Source organism: Nyctereutes procyonoides, unplaced genomic scaffold (assembly GCF_905146905.1).
Source record: "Nyctereutes procyonoides isolate TBG_1078 unplaced genomic scaffold, NYPRO_anot_genome, whole genome shotgun sequence".
Classification (NCBI taxonomy): Eukaryota; Metazoa; Chordata; class Mammalia; order Carnivora; family Canidae; genus Nyctereutes; species Nyctereutes procyonoides.
The window spans coordinates 12,063,943-12,081,566 of NW_026575020.1; the positions used below are offsets into that span (position 1 = coordinate 12,063,943).

At 35.0% G+C, this 17,624-nt stretch overlaps 1 protein-coding gene across 7 annotated transcripts in view; it reads left to right on the forward strand.

Moving 5' to 3' along the window:
• Positions 1-17,624, forward strand: part of STXBP4 (syntaxin binding protein 4) — a 185,764-nt gene that overhangs the window by 60,667 nt on the left and 107,473 nt on the right. For all 7 annotated transcript variants that reach the window (XR_008665698.1, XR_008665699.1, XM_055335437.1 and 4 more), the window contains one exon: positions 1,062-1,127. Coding sequence is in view for 5 of the 7 variants with exons in the window: in XM_055335437.1 (XP_055191412.1) it covers positions 1,062-1,127 (66 nt within the window). In the remaining 2 variants the exon portion in view is untranslated. The remainder of the gene's footprint in view (positions 1-1,061; positions 1,128-17,624) is intronic.

Genomic DNA, 17,624 nt, shown 5'->3' on the forward strand with positions numbered 1-17,624 from the left:
GCTAATTTTTATTTGACAAGAGTGATTTTTTAAAAGTACTGTGGGCTTTATTTAACTTAAAGCCTTTCTGCAAAGTTCAGATTGCTACTGCTTTGCAAAGCTGAATGAAAATAGATGTATTTTCCATTTACAGATGCAAAAAACTAGGACACAGAGTGAAGGTGACTTGCTATAGAGCATAAAAGCATGAGACCCAGCAGTTTCTTGGCTCCTAGTCTGTGGCAGATTCATTAGATTGCTGTATTATATTCGTCTTCATATACCTTCATTTCATATCTTAGAGAAGAATGAGCTGAAATATACCAGGAAACAGAATGCTTCTTATAAACATTGTGGTATTGCCATGAATATTTACCACTCAGTTTAATCTTCAAGCAGTTCCTCTGTTCAAGTTGATAGTAAAATGGTCCTTAAATTTCTTTTAGTATTTCTGATTTGATCAATAAAATATGGATTTATTTATGTTATGTTTTCAAAAAGTTGAATGTTTTAGGGTATATGCTTAAGTTAATTTTAAGTTTGAAGGTAATATTTAATTTGCATGCATATTGCCATTTATTCTATCTTTGTAACTATTCACATTTTGGTTACACTAGTCCTATCTTCATTTGTATGGATAATCTTCCAAGCACAAAGTAAATCAGAAAAACAATAGTCTATCTAGTTTCATATGTCCTTTTTAGTGTGGCAATAGACCTTTACATCTAAACTGTAATAAAAATGCTCTTCAATTTGAAAGCTTTTTGGTAATAATTGCTATTGCCCAAAATGTATTATTTACACATTTTCATCCTGATTAAATTATTTTGGAGCTCAAATTTTGAGATTGTACAGAATGGCTAATTAAAGTAACAGAAAATGCATTTATATCACAATTGTGCTGTAAATGACTAATTACTTTTAAATGGCATGTGTAAGGCCAGAAAAGTGACTGAGAGCTACGTTTTCAGATTGTCGCAATTGGATGTTTGGAGAATTTATAAATATTTAAATAAAGCCCTAAAAATGATACTCATTGGTACTTCATAATTTGTTTTTAACTCTTTGGTTTTTAAATATAGGAAAAGTTATTTGAATCAGAAAGGCAAAAGAAACAATTGACAGAAGAACTCCAGAATGTGAAACAAGTAAGTGCATGTATTGTATATATGTGCTTTGTGTTAATGTGGGTAAACATATGAGGTATGCAGCAGTGATGTTGTATAATATCCTGGACCTTACAGATGTGAATAATATAGTATAAAGTAGCATAAGTCTTAAAAGCACTTTCAGAGGCTGTACCTACACTGAAGTCTTGCTACTATTGCTCAAAGAAATTGCCTCCAAAACCAGATAACCGTGGTTATCTGAAGTAAATAATCAGTCACATTGCTTTTCTATTTTTTCTTTTATTTTTCCTTTTTCTTTTCTTCTGTTTCACGTACATTTTATTAAAATACAAAACAAGAGAAGCCCTCCAAGGCAAAGCATTTTTTACTTTTATTTTTTAATACTAAAAAAGTAAACATTTATTTTTACTCTGCATCATTCTTTACAGAATTTTAGGTAGCTTGCAACAAAACAAATGCAATGGTACTATCATAAGATAGATATACAAATAAACAAAATATTGATAAGCATAGAAAGATTAAAGAACATAGGTAGAGATCAGTGGTAATCACCTGATTTTGAATTTCCTGAACATTATCTCCACAGAAAACATAAAGTCAACAAAGAAAGCAAATAAAATCATAAAGGATTCATACCTTCAATATGAGTGTGACATAAAATACCACATCCTTTAAAGTACATATAAATAGAGTAAAAAATTTTCCAACAAAGTCCTGCAGCCTTCCTGCCACTGAAACTTTGGGATACAAAGAACAGAGCCTTCAATGACTCTGTAAAAGAACAAGAAAAAATAAAACAATTAGATGAAGTACAAACACAATCCCCTCTAGAAAGAAAATCCCACAGTGAGTGCCATAATCTAAACACAGATCAGTATTGGGTGGTTCTCAGGACTTGAGAAAGTGCAACCAGAAGTGGCAGCCTTGGAAAATTATTGTTTCTGGAGAATAACCAAATGAACAGAAACAGAGTGGTATCCCTTGGAGATGAGGCAATAAGGAAATAAGAGGGGAAAATTAAAGATCTTGCAGGAATGAAAGAGAAACAACACATACCCATCCTTGCCGTCTACCCCCACCATGACCACCACCAACATGATCCAGAAAGAAACTGCACAGAAGAGGGTGCTGTTGAACTAAGAACGCTTTCTATGGGGGGAAAAAAGGAATAGGAAAAAAAATAAAACTGTCCCCCTTATTAGAAAAAAAATGTGAAAAATTAGAAAATATAAATTAAAGCTTTCCTTCTGATGAAAACTCTCCAAAACAATTCAACCACAAAGCTGAAGAAAACTAACACAACACTCCAAATTCAATTAGATATCCCCAAAGCATTTTGCACTAAGAAAAAACACCTTAAATCAGAAATTTTTATAAACTAAGAATAGAAATGATATTTTTAAAAAGCAAAAAGAAATAAAATGCGAGTTGGTAAAACTTAGGAAAGAAATAGAAGAAAAAGACAAAAGCATATCAGAAATGAAAACTAAGTTTATAAGTTATCCAAGAAAATATACAGAAAAACTAAAAGGCATTTGGGAAAAAAATCATAGCCAAGAAAATGATAATGAAATAAGTAAAAGAATTTCTTGAAGTAAAACAATTGAATAACACTAATATTTAGAACTATAATCTATAAAAACTTTCCAGAAATAAGACCTGAATCTATTATTGAATACTAGAGAAATCTGACCATAGAAAGATCAACTCTAGGACATATCCAGTAAACTTACTAGATTTTAGAGATATATAGAGGAAAATGCACAGTGCCTCCAAGTGAAAAGATCAGACAACTTACAAAGGCAGTAGAATTTGACCAGCATCAGCCCTCTCAAAACAACAAAATAAGACCATAGTAGAGTAACATTTTCAAAAAACTAAAGGAAAGAAAGTGTAAACCAAATTGTATACAGCCAAGCTGACTTTCAGATAATCAAGGTCCTGGAAAAACCATTTGGAATGTGCCAATATTCAGGGAATACTGCACACATGTAGTATTCCTGAGGAATCTAAGAAAGGTTGAGTTTCATCTAGCCAAAATAATTACTGGAATAACTTTGCCCAGAGTTTCCCAGAGAGTGAGCATTTCACAGATGTTATTTTATAGTTGAGACTAAAATGAGAATGAGTTTGCAGGTAAAAGAACAACACGTTAACAGTACATGTCTGACAAAAAAAAAAGAAATTTAAAAGATGCAATTTCTTTTTAAAAAATGAGAGGATAAAGGAGGGGAGAAAAAGAGGAAAATAGAATATAACAGCTTCATTGTTTAAGTAAAGGTATCATTTAAAACTGATGCCAAATAGTAAATAATTGGGTTAAAATAAAAAAAAAAAAGATTGGGTTAAAATAGAGGAGATTTTAGGCACTATAAAAAATAATAATACAAAAAAAATAATAATACAAAGGTAACCTATAGAATGAAAATACAAATCCTCCTAAATACAAAAAGGAAAAAAAAGGCAAAAGGAACACACAAAATAAACACATATAATATATGTATACGATAACTTCAACAAAATATGATGAAATTGAGACCAAACATAATAGTTATTTCAATTAACATGAATGGGATTAACTCATCTATTAAAAACTTGTCCTAGGAAAATATAGTTTACCAAAACTGACCTCAATAGAGATAGAAAGCTTAACAGACCAATTTCCATTAAAAAATAAAGTTATCAAGAAACTAGATAAGATATCTAGAAAAGGACCAGGCCAGATGTTTCACAGAGAAATTTAAACAAACCTTTGGCAATCCCAAAACTACATAAGTGTCCTAAAGAATAAAAAATTGAAAGAAAATTTCCAAATTGTTTTTTTGAAGCTAGTGTAACATTTATGCCTAAACCTGATAAAAACACACAAAAAAAGAAAATGCAATGAGACTAGAATAACAACTAGGAGCATATGAATTAGGGAAAAAAAAGCCATCTGCTTGCAGATGACATAATAGTAATCCAGAAAACTGTAGACAGTCAATGATAAAACTAACTCAATGAAAACTTCACAAGCTAGCAAGATATAAATATGCAAAACTCAATTTCATCCATAGACACAAATAATAACCAGTTAGAAGTTTTAACAGTTGAGAAGCCAAAAATGATGTAGAAAAATTGGCAAAAGACATGGACACCCCAAAAATGTTATTAAAATGCCCCTTAATTATATGAAAATACAATTTTTCTCAAAATAAGAGAAATACCAATTAAATCTACACTGAGATACTTCCATTTTTTAGTAATCATAGAGGAAACACTGGAGGAAGACATCTTCCAACAGAAAACAACTTTAAAATCTGGATGTTATACAATAAGCAATTACCAAAGAAATTAGAGAGTGAATATAATCAGACAAACTGCTCTACCTGGCTTCAAGCCTGGAGCTAACATAATCTGACACTGTTGGAAATGGACCTACACTTAGAGTCATTTGATATTCCAAAAGGTTCACAGATGATTCACTGGGGAAAAGATGCTCGTTATACTACATGAGAGTAGAATAAGGGAATATTTGAGAAAAATAAATGAATCTCAGCCCCTACCTCATGTCATACTCAAAAACTGTGAATGGATTAGAGATCTAAACATAAAAACATTAAAATAATTAAATTCTAGAAAAAAACTTTTGTGATCCTGAGTTAAATAATGTTATTAAACTGTAACCTAAAATCAGTAAATTTTGCTATATTGAAATTTACTATAGATAAATTCTGCCTCAACAAAGGTTTGTCTGTTTGGTGTTTTTTGGTTTTTGGTTTTTTTGTTGTTGTTGTTGTTTTTTTGTTTTTTTTTTCTTTTGGTCTTTTTAAGAAAAACCATACCAATACCATTTCTCACCCATCACATTAGCAAAAATTCAAAACTTGACAGAGGGCAGCCCTGGTGGCTCAGCGGGTTTAGCGCCGCCTCCAGCCCAGGGCGTGATCCCGGAGACCCGGGATCAAGTCCCACATCAGGCTCCCTGCATGGAGCCTGCTTCTCCCTCTGCCTGTGTCTCTCTCTGTGTGTCTCTATAAATAAATAAATAAAATTTAAAAAAAAAAATGAACTTGACAGAACTCTGTTGGTGAGGGTGTTTCAAAACAGGTATTTTCATTGGGAATGCAAAATGGTACTCCTGTGAAGAACTGGTAGTTCTAACAAATCTACATATCACTTGCCCTTTTACCTGACAATCTCATGTATAGGAAGTTACCCTGAAGATACACCTTTAATAGAATTAAAATATATGTACACAGTATTGCAATATTATTTGTAATTAGAAAATATTGGAAACTGCCTTAATCTCTCTCGAGTAATGTGATTTCCAGAAAATACTACCAAGTAAAAAACAAAATTCAAAAGAGTGTATATAGTATGCAGTATTTAATAAACAAGAGCAGTTATATATCTATTTATCTTTTACAAAAGACAGCAAAGGAAGAATAAACTACACAGTGATGAAACTGGTTATCTACGATGTTGGTGGACACACAGTGGATAAGATATAGGAGGGACTAACACCTATCTGAGAATAACTTTATATAATTTTTACTTAGGGGTGCATGTTAATATTATACATTCAAAAATAAAACAAGCAATAAAAATAAGAGAAAATGAACTTAAAGCTGCAAACAAATGAATCCATTCGTATTTCAAATGAATACCATATGCATACTAAAGGAAAACAAAACCAATTCAAGTAACTTATGAACACAGTATTTGTGTTCAGACTTTGACAGGTTGGGGTTGAATTGGAAGAGAATTGCAAACAAATCCTGAACCTTTTTTAGTATTTTGTTGTTTTAATGGTACAGGCAAAGAAATTCTGAGACCATTTTACATGTGGCATATAGGTTTTAGCAAATGTGTTGTCATTGAGAGCCAGAATCTCAATGAAAAAGTATAGCCATATAAAACAGAAGGAAGGAAGTCAAAAAACAATCCTTTGGTTCGGATTCCAATTTGGAGATATTGTGAGCGTGTCATTTCACGCTAAAATATATATGTGTATGTGCATATGACTATATATGTGCGTGTATCTATATGTATGTGTATGTATGCATATACAAATTGTATATCTGCATATATATGAATGAGTAATCTATATATATTCATTCCCTGGCTCTGTCAGCTATAAGAGCCAAGGAGCAGACACCCTAATAGCAATGAGCACATAGCATATCTAAGTGCCCAGATATCATTCACTACTAAAGGAACTCAGTTTCCTTGAAGAAATGACTAATCTAAGTATTAGGGGAGGGTAAGTACAAGATGAACTTGGAATATCTCATCTAGCCAGAAAATAAGGAAGTGCTCAAAATGATAGGGTCATGTCACAAGGAACAAGCTTGAAAAGGGCTCCCACTGGCCAAATCTGGAAGAACTTGATTACCAAAATAATTAAATACAGTATGAATTGCAGACCATTGAAAAACTCGTAGTAATTCCTAAGTCCATACCATTAGTGAATAGATTAATTAATGGGAAGAAAGGAGAGCTCTTGTTCATTATAGACTACTGTTGAGTGCTGATGTAACTACAGAGAGGCCGCCAGATCTGGGAAATCAGCATTTTGCATCTGTGTTAGTATAGACTGAATCAGGCTGGAGTCATCAGATGCTAAATCTAGGGGGGAATTTTGATGAAGAGCAGAGTATTTACATATTTACATGATTTTAAAGTAGCTCTCTATAAACTGCTTATTAATTGCTAGGGGAAAATAATAATTATAGAGTAGTGAAATAAAACACCTTGACTGGTGCTAAAAATTGGTAACACCAATGAAGAACAGATGGAAAATGTGACTCCAAATGTGAAACCTTGAAAAGGACACATCACCTATGTAGTATTCTGGCTGAGAATGTGTAACCTGAATCTAGCCATGAGGAAGCATTAGACAAACCCAAGATCAGAGATAGTTTTTTTTTTTTTTTTTTAAAGGACTCTGTGTTTTTAGAGAGAGAGAGACAGAGAGGGAAAAGGAGCACAAGAGAAAGGCAAAAGGGTTGTATTTGAAAAATATCAGTGTCATTAAAAAAAGAAGAAAGAAAGGCAATAAAAAGCCCCAGATGAAAAGAGTCTAAGCAGGGCAGCCCGGGTGGTTCAGCAGTTTAGCACACCTTCGGCCCAGGGCGTGATCCCAGAGATCAGGGATGGAGTCCCCACATCAAGCTCCCTGCATGGAGCCTGCTTCTCCCTCTGCCTGTGTCTCTGCCTCTCTCTCTCTCTCCTCTCTCTCTCTCTCTCCTCTCTCTCTCTCTCTCTCTCTCTCTCTCTCTGTGTCTCTGTGTGTGTCTGTCCCCTGAATAAATAAATAAAGTCTAAAAAAAAAAAAGAGTCTAAACAGGGAAATATAAGACCTGGCCATAGTAGATTGGATCCTGCACTGAAATGGGAAAAATGTTCTAAAGGATATTATTGAGTCAATTGACAAAATTGGAATACAGATGGTAGATTGAGTAAAAGTATTGCATCAGTGCTAAATTTCCTAAATTTGACAACTATACTGTGATTATGTGAGAATATACTTAAGAAATACTGAAGTTTTTAAGGGTGAAGAGCCATGATATGTGTAACCCTCAAAAGTTAAAAAATCGCGCGCGCGTGTGTGTGTATATATATGTGTGTGTGTGTGTGTGCATGTATTTTGTGTATATACATCTGTATTCTTGTGTGTGCATGTATATATGTGTGTACTTATATATGAAAGAAATTGAGAATATACAGAATCTCAGCAACAGCAACCTTGAAATACCAGCAGCTTACAAGATTACTTTATTTCTCACTCATGAACATGCTAGCAAAAGGATGAATCTGATGAATTAGGTATATCTGAAGAGTATGAGAATGTTCTTCATATTATACCTAATTCTTGCAACCCTTGGGTACATTTGAAATTATTTCCAAGGCAGCCCAGGTGACTCAGCGGTTTAGTGCCACCTTCAGCCCAGGGCCTGATCCTGGAGATCTCCCTGCATGGTGCCTGTTTCTCCTCTGTCTGTGTCTCTGCCTCTCTCTGTGTCTCTCATGAATAAATAAATAAAATCTTAAAAAAAAAATTCCAAATAAAAAGTTTTTGAAAGTCCTCTATTTTTTGGCCACTTTTCAGACTCTTATTAAGTATATTTTTGTACTTTGATTGGTATGCCTTTTTTGTTATTTTATTTTTAAAGATTTTATTTATTTATTTATTTATTTATTTATTTATTTATTTATTTATTTATTTATTTGAGAGAGAAAGAACATGACCAGGGGAAGAGGGAGAGGGAGAAGCAGACGTCCCCAAATAGGGGCCTAATGTGGGGCTTGATCCCAGGACTCTGGGATCATGACTGGAGCCGAAGACAGGCACTTAATCAACTGAGCCACCCAGGCTCCCCTTTTTTGGTTATTTTAATTCTGTGTCTTCAATATTTGCATCAGTTTATATGGCCAGGCTTTTTTACATTTTAGTGTTTGTTTGCATCTTGAAAGTAGACATTTAAAAAAAAAAAAGAAAGTAGACATTTATACATCTTCTTTGTTATTTTGTACATTTAGAACAAATTAGAGGGTGGGGTGTTTTTCTATGTTTAATTTAAATTTTCTTTTCTCCTAAATGTTTAGAGCTTAAAAGCTTTAGGATATCAAGCATGCTTGACAAAATAATTACATTAAGGGCTAATTAAGAAATGAATGTAAAGAAATATTAAATTTTTGTTGGTTTTTTTTTCCTCGCAATACCTACTTCTTCCACTTGAGGCCCTCCTGTATTTATTTCTCTGAATTGGATTAGTTTCTGTTTTTAGGGAGGGTCAGGTCTTCATGGATAAATTATCTACAACAGATCTGTATCAGAACTTTACAAGATTCAATAGGAAAAAATGGGACATAAATGAAAAAATAAACAGGAAAAGGAATCTTATATGAAGAATGGTGAATTAGCCTGAGGAGTAATGTGGGAGATAACGGACTTTGGAGATAGACCACACAGGTTTATCTGGATCCTACCTCTTTCTTTGCTTTTCATCTTGGGCAAACTACTTCATCTTGCCAAGCCTCAGTTTTATCATTTCTAAAAGGAGTTTGATAATAGAATCCCTCAAAAAACTGTCAGAAGTATTAAGATAAATAATATAAATGTGAACAGCTCATAGTAAGCACTCAACAAATATAAACTATCATCTTCATTATTATAAATAATAGAAAAAGAAATACTAGGTGCTGAAAAAAGATGTAGTGAATGATTTGTTTTAACCATTTAATTTAGAAGAGGAAAATCTAATCTGGGTGTGAGAATAATGGTACTTTTTATAGAAAGGGTGACACATACTTGAACTGGGCCAGACATAGAAAGGAAAGAGCATTCCAGACAGATGGCACAGCATGCAAATCATGCTACAAAAGAAAAAGTCTTGTTTTGGGATGCCTGGATGACTCAGTTAAGTGTTCAACTCTTGATTTCAGCTCAGGTCATGACCTTAGGGTCGTGAGATTGAGTCCCACATCAGGCTCTGCACGGGTGTGGAGCCTTCCTGAGATTCTCTCCCTCCCTCTCCCCATACCCTCTCTGTCTCTAAAGAAAAAAGTCTTGAGAGTCAGAATAGGCCTTTTGCACACTAACTGTACTGCTCTTTGTTAGTATGTTTGTGTCTAAAAATATAATGATATCTGTCTTATAACTTGTTCACAGGAATTTAGAGTTTCAGAGCTTAAAACTGTCAGGAATATAGTAGGTTCCTCAAAAATAATAGCTTTGATGTATATTCTTTTATCATCATCATCATCATCATCATCATCAAAGGCCCAGGAATATAAGGGAGCTATGGACAGAAGAAAAGTGTTAAAAAGTGAAATTTGAGTTGGGTGTGTTGGGACCAAAGCACATAGACATTTGGATACCAACCTAACATTTTAGACCACAGACTGCCTCTGAAGATATTTGACAAGGGAAAAAACGATCAACTTGCTTTACCTATAATCTGACCCCTTTCTTTCCTACACATTCTGTATCTAACCTGTTATCCCTAATTTTTAAAAATTGCAGAATTTTACCACTTTTCACCATTTCCATCACTAATCTAAGACACCATCATCTGCTGCCTGTGTTGTGATGACAGCTTCCTACCCAAACACCCTGCTCTTACTCTTGCCTCACCGCCATACAGTCTAATTTGAACAGAGCACCCAGAAGTATCCTTTTAAAACTTAAAGTGAGGGGGTACCTGGGGGGCTCTGTTGGTTGACCACCTGCCTCTTGATCTCTTGATTTCAGCTCAGGTCATGATTTCAGGGTCCTGGGATTGAGCCCTGCATCAGGTTCCGTGCTCAGTGCAATCCACTTGAGATTCTTTTTCCCTTTCCTTCTGCCGCTTCCACTTATCTCTCTCTCTCTCTCTCTCTCTCTCTCTCTCTCTCTCTCTCTTTCTCAAATAAATAAATCTTAAAATGCCTTTAAAAAATATTTTTTGAAAACTTAAGTTAGGACTCTCTAGGGGTTTCCATCTCAGAGTAAAAGCCAAAATCCTACAAATAGTAGCCTACAAGTAAATGTGAGAGCCTACCTGATCTGCCTTCTTCATGTTTCTCTTACCTCAGTGACCTCATCTCTTACCCCTCTAGCCCCTCCGCTCCCTACACCATCCACTCCACTGGCCTCCAGCCCTTACTATGTGTGGAGTTGTTCTGTGGTATTATTAATTGCTTTCTTACATGCTATATGCTTGTCATATTTTTGTCCTTTATATCTCTCAACTGGAGGGTAAGTTTCAGAGGGCAGCTATCTTTGATGTGTTCTCTGATTTATATTAGAATAATATCTGACATTGATTAGATACTCAGTAAATATTTGATGAATAGATAAAGGATAAATGAAGACTGTCAATACTTAAAAATATTAACAGTAAGTTGGGAAGTAACTAAAGATCAGAGAAGAGACTTTTGTGATAGTGTAGACCAGCACTGTCCAGGAGAGATATAAAAAAAGCCATACTGTTAATTTTCTGGTAGCCACCTTTTTAAAACAGTAATAAAAATAGGAGAATTTTTTTTAAGATTTTATTTTATTTTTTATTTATTCATGAGAGAGAGAGAGAGAGAGAGGCAGAGACAGGCAGAGGAAGAAGCAGGCTCCATGCAGTGAGCTGGATGCAGGACTCAATCCCGGGTCCCCAGGATCAGGCCCTGGGCTGAAGGCAGTGCTAAGCCGCTGAGCCACCCGGGCTGCCCAGGAGAAATTATTTTAAATATATTTTATATAGTATAATATATGTAAAATATCATTGAATGTGCAATGTTAAAAATTCATTGATGAGAGTTTTTTTTTTAAGATTTTATTTATTTATTCATGAGAGACAGAGAGAGAGAGAGAGGCAGAGACACAGGCAGAGGGAGAAGCAGGCTCCATGCAGAGAGCCCTACGTGGGACTTGATCCCAGGTCTCCAGGATCAGGCCCTGGACTGAAGGCAGCACTAAACCGCTGAGCCACCCGGGCTGCCCTGATGAGAGATTTTTACATTCTTTTTCCGTACTGTATCTTTGACGTCCAGTGTTACATTGAGAATATATCTTATTTTGTACACTAAATTTTCAGTGGAAATACTGGATCTGTGTTTCGATTTAATAAGATTTATTATTGAAAAAAATATTCATATACCCAAATGTTCCAAACACACTTAAAAATTTTCTACTAACTGAATGCCAAAATCTTTTTCTTTTAATATTTGCATCCATATGGATAAAAGTATTTCATGTTTTTCTAGAAGACTTCATCTTTCAAGCAAACGTATATTTTCAAATTAAGTATATCACTAATTCTTATTACTATTAATGTCAAATTCGAAGGAGTATTGTACATATTGAAAGCAACTCTAAACTTAGTATCACCATAGCATACCTCAAATTTTTCTTAGTTTTTAATAACTAATTTACCCAACACTATTAATAATTAAAATCTGCATATTGATTTCGGTAGAAAAATACGTAAAATCATTGTTGATGTGTAGTATTAAAAGTTTTAATGTCAGTATGAATTCTTATACTTGTTCAGCTTCACAAATAAGGTTTTCCTTTTCTTGGATCTTTAAGTTTAGCTCATTTATGTGCAGTGTGATGTTTCTTTTTGTCTTTGTTGATTGAATATTAGGCAAGCTTTCCTACTGTTTTAAGAAAATTTTGAACTGATGTTAAAAATATGGAAAATCTGGGGATGCCTGGGTGGCTTAGGGGTTGAGCGTCTGCCTTTGGCTCAGGGTGTGATCCCGGGGTCCTGGGATTGAGTCCCACATCGGGCTTCCTGCATGCAGCCTGCTTTTCCCTCTGCCTATGTGTCTTGCCTCTCTCTCTCTGTCTCTCGTGAATAAATAAATAAAATCTTAAAAAAATATATGGTAAATCTTTGTAAAACTCTTCCACAACTCAGCCAAGGAGCATTAGCAAAGAACATAGGATCATTAAATTCATTGTCATCTAAACTTAATGAAAAGTTACAGAATTTGCACATATATACCAAATAATGTTAACTGTTTGGTATATGACATTTTTCACACATTCAGCTGCAAAGAACTTTGCACATATACATTACGCATGTATTGTACAGTGGAATGCAGCAATAAAGAAAATCTCTTGGGATCCCTGGGTGGCGCAGCGGTTTGGCGCCTGCCTTTGGCCCAGGGCACGATCCTGGAGACCCGGGATTGAATCCCACATCGGGCTCCCGGTGCATGGAGCCTGCTTCTCCCTCTGCCTGTGTCTCTGCCTCTCTCTCTCTCTCTCTCTCTCTCTCTCTCTCTCTCTCTGACTATCATAAATAAAAAAATTTAAAAAAATTTAAAAAAAATCTCTTGTTTGAAAATGTCAATAAATTTGAATTTTTTTTAAAGAGTTTATTTGAGAGAGATAGAGTGCATGCAGGAGTAGGGAGAGCATAGGGAGAGGGAGAAGTAGACTCCCTACTATGCAGGACTCCAGGGACATCCTGGGACTCCAGGATCATGACTTGAGCTGAAGGCAGATGCTTAACCAACTGAGCCACCCAGGTGCGCCAATAAATTTGAATTTTTGATCCAACATAGCTGGAGCACCATCCATTATGATAATCAGTTTTATTCATTGTGCAGCTTAAACTCTTCTTTGAAAGGTATAAAAGTTAAAAATAGATCATAAGTTTGATGTTTATGCTGCAAATTGACAGCTTTTTGTCATAAATTTGGAAGTCCTTTAAGATAATATCTGTGTGAAGCTTGAATTAGTGTCTCCTATATCACGTGGCTCACCTAAAGCTGAAGACAGGTACTTGTAGTTTTTCAAATTTTGAATCAATGGATCACTGATATTGTTAGAAAGTTCTTATGTTGTAGAGACATTTGTTTTATAACTTAATTGAAGCTTTCATTTTTGGTAAAATATCTCTTCTAACCTTTTATTATAAGTGAAATTACCATCTTGACCTAAAAATAATATACTCTTTTGTGCAACAACCCAAGCCATCTTATAGCTGGCCAAAGGTGGTCCAGGACCACTAGTGTCAATAACACCTGGAACTTAGAAATGCAGTCTCACATGCCACCCCAGACCTACTGAATCAGTATCCATATATAACAAGTCCTGAGGTGATTTGTAGACATCTGAATATTTGAGAAGCACTTGTCCAGATAATAAGCAGTAGAAGGTTTAACCCGTTAGTAGCAATGGAAGTACACCAGTAAGGTCTGTGTGAAAGATGCCATGAGAATAGAGTCAACCAGACTTAGCAGTGCTAGAATGTACAGTAATAGAGCAGTCAAGGCTCTGTAACTTAGTGATTGAGAGACTGTAATGATTCATAGTATTCATAATATTATTTAATGTATATTTTCTAGTTTTAATACAAATAATTTAAAATATGAGTGTGTTTGTATATACAAATGCATACATACTGGCACAAATATTCATTTCAGAAATACACACAATAAAAAAATATACTACCCAAAATCAACCGTAAAACTTCATTTTTTAAATATATTGACTATGCATACCATTCAGCTTCTTTAATGTATATAGAATGATATTATTCTGTTTGGTTTTTTTTTTAAGATTTTATTTATTTATTCATGAGAGACACAGCAAGAGAGAGAGGCAGAGACACAGGCAGAGGGAGAAGCAGGCTCCATGCAGGGAGCCTGATGTGGGACTTGATCCCGGGTCTCCAAGATCACTCCCTGGGCTGAACCACTGAACCACTGGGCCACCAGGGCTGCCCTATTATTCTGTTTAAGAAGATTGCAGTGATACAAATGAATTGTTAATGAAAGAGTTCCTGTGCTTTGTTGAAAATGTTAAAATTCTAACTTCTCAAGAATTTCTTTTTTCACAATTAACAAAACAGTCTTTAAAAATGACAAATAGAGGATGTCTGTAACTCTCTTAAAAATATTTAAAACTCAGAAACTTGAGTTGTATGAAGTTTGGCAATGTTCTTTTCCCTTTGTTTGGTACCCTTTTGTAAGTCTTGACATGAAGTTAGCTCAGTACTAATAACTACACTGTGTAAATCTTTAAATACATGGGTAACCTGATTATTAAAATACGACTCAGTTGATTTTCAATTTTTTTTTACAATGATGGTTACCAGTTGCTTAAAAAGGGAGGAGAGAAGACAATTGAATATCCTTTGTTCACTCACTTATAAACTTTTAATTGCATTATTGTGAGACAGTGGCTTGATCCTAAAAACAGAATAATCTCTCCATTTGAAGGTCAATTAGTTATTTTAAATTATGGAAATTTGTTTACCTTTACTTAGTGTAGTGGCCCAAAAAGAAAGCAATGAAGAACTGAAAGAGGGGAAAAGGAAGGGAGGAGGAGGAAAGAAATTAGTAAAAAGGAAAGGACGCACTATGAAGAGACCCTTTCTCATTGGAAGGATCAGGTGCATTGCTTTTTTCAACCAGGGCTGGCGTACTCACCGTTTTATAAGGAATTGGCTGCACTGTTCTCTAAAATCTCAGTATTTTTGATGAGTTTTTATGCCTTACAGAATAGCCTCACCTTGCTGTTTAAAATCATGAGCCACAATTTCCCACGAAATTAGACTTCTCGTTATTTTTTTTCAAGTCCTAACAACTTTTAACAGGCATGGGCCGTTCTTCTAACAACTTCCTTTGATCAACAGCTTTCTAAAACGTACTCTCATGCTTAAGTTGTTTCAAGTTCCTTTCAGCAGTGTGTTATGACCTAAGGCAGCAGTGAAGTGGTGAACAGTCCAAAGACAAAGTATTCGGCTTGTCTGAACCAGCCTTTGCCTTAAAGAAACCATGGGAAATTGCGTTTGGCAACTTCTTTAGGTTTCAGATAAGCCCAGTTGCAGTCGGCCTCACCTGTGGAAAGATTGGTTTGAATGCTTGACAGGAGCATGAAGCCCTGAGGCAGAAACGTAAGGTCAGATCAACACAGGAATCTCTATGGACAGTTGAAGTGTCTTGTGAGCTGTTTTGGTTGATGGATGAACAACAGAGGAACCTAACAACAGATTAAATATATCTTTAAAAGTAACAACACTACAATGTGATTACTAAAGAAATATTTGTGTTTTCATACTTTTGAAGATTGTGTTCTTAGTGCATTTATTAAAGAAATAGTAAAGACTTTAATTTTTAGAAACAGTATCAGTTCACACACCCTATTTATTTATTTATTTATTTATTTATGATCTGAACTTTTTATAGTATTTCAGTATAGCACTAGTAGATATTCTAAGATGCTGTCTCATCTTTAGAAAGGAAAAGAAGAAAATACATTTATATGATGTGTCAGTCTTTTCTGTTCTAAAAGGGTACTATAGTAAAATATTCCTATGTTTCCATTTCAGATGGTCACTTGTGACCTCAAAATGTCAACTTTTGTTTTCTGTTAAAAACCCTCTTTACAAGCATCCCTCATGCTACTCTTTTATAGCCACAGCCACCTCCTTCCGTCCTTCCTCCACTAACACCTTGCAACCAGTAATCTGTTCTCTATCTCTATAATTTTGTCATTTCAAGAATGTTATGTAAATGTGATCATACAGTATGTCACTTTTGAGCATTGGCTTTTTTCACTCAGCAAAATTCCCTTGGGACACATCCAGGTTGTTGCAGGTATCCATAGGTTTTTCTTTTTTATTGCCAAGTGCTTATAAAACTGGTGAAATCTGATTATGTTTGGTGGATTGTATCAATGAAGTTTTCTGATTGTGATATTCTATTACAGTCGTGCAAATTATAACCACTGGAGGAGGCTTATTGAATATGGGGAACCTCTGTATTATTTCTTACAGCTGTGTATAATCTACAGCTATCTTTTTTTTTTAAGATTTTATTTATTCATGAGAGACACAGAGGGGGGAGAGAGGCGGGGGGCAGAGACACAGGCAGAGGGAGAAGCAGGCTCCATGCAGGGAGCCCGACGTGGGACTCAATCCCGGGTCTCCAGGATCACACCCCGGGCCGAAGGTGGCACTAAACCGCTGAGCCACCCAGGCTGCCCCTACAGTTATCTTTAAATAATTTTTTATAAGCCAAAACCTAAGCCTTTTTAAGAAAAGGAATTATAAAGCTCTTAAAATGATAGTAATCTGAGTAGAGAAACTTACTTAAAAAAAACTTGGTCAAAAAAAAAAAAAACTTGGTCAAATTTATTTTCCAACATTAATTCCCTTTTTTGTGAATCAAAATATGACCCATGTACTTTCCAATATTAGACTTTGCCCAAGAAACTGCCTAAGTTTAAGACAGCTTGCTTGGAAAAGGAACACAAGAACAGCCCGGTTGGCATCCCCGTTTGCCCAGACACCAGCCGTATCCAGTGATTCACTGGACGTGAATGTGGCATTTTGATCAAGCATTGGCAAACAAAGATGTCTGTTTCAGAATCCCCATTCCCAAATAGTTTTCTTTTTATGTAGAAAAGGTCTTACCATTTTAAGAAAATCTGAGATAAATTTTATCCTGTTGATAGTACAGAACCCATTTGAATGCAGATCAATTAGAATCACAGAATTTTCAAAGTTAGAGGAATTTGGAAGGGAAGTGATCTTAATCTTCATAGAAACCTTCCAGTTCATTTGATGACAGTATTTTCTGTAGTTGTTTGGCTTAGATAGAACTGATATTGGGGTTCTGGGTTCCCTGCTGTGAGCCACTTATTTTCTGGCTGTTCAGGGACCAGTTCAGCACTCTGTCATCAATTGTTTCACACATGCCTTGTAAGCCTTACAAAGGAGACTTGGCAAAAGAATTTAAGAAACATTTATTAAATGCTCTTTTCTATGGATGCACTGGGAAAGTTAAATGTACTCTTTATGAGGAATTCTTAATCCAGTGAGAAGACAGTAAAATAGAGCAAAACCATTACTTCCTAGAAAGCATTGCAGAATAGGTGCCTTCTAGCTGGTAAGTTGTCAGAGGCATGTTTGTCTACCAAAATAGGCAGTACTCCCTTTAATTTTTCTTATTTAACTTAAAAAAGTACAACTTTCTAATATTTCAGTAGTTGCTAAGAGAGCACCTTTCAGGGTGTGTTTTAAACATCTGTGT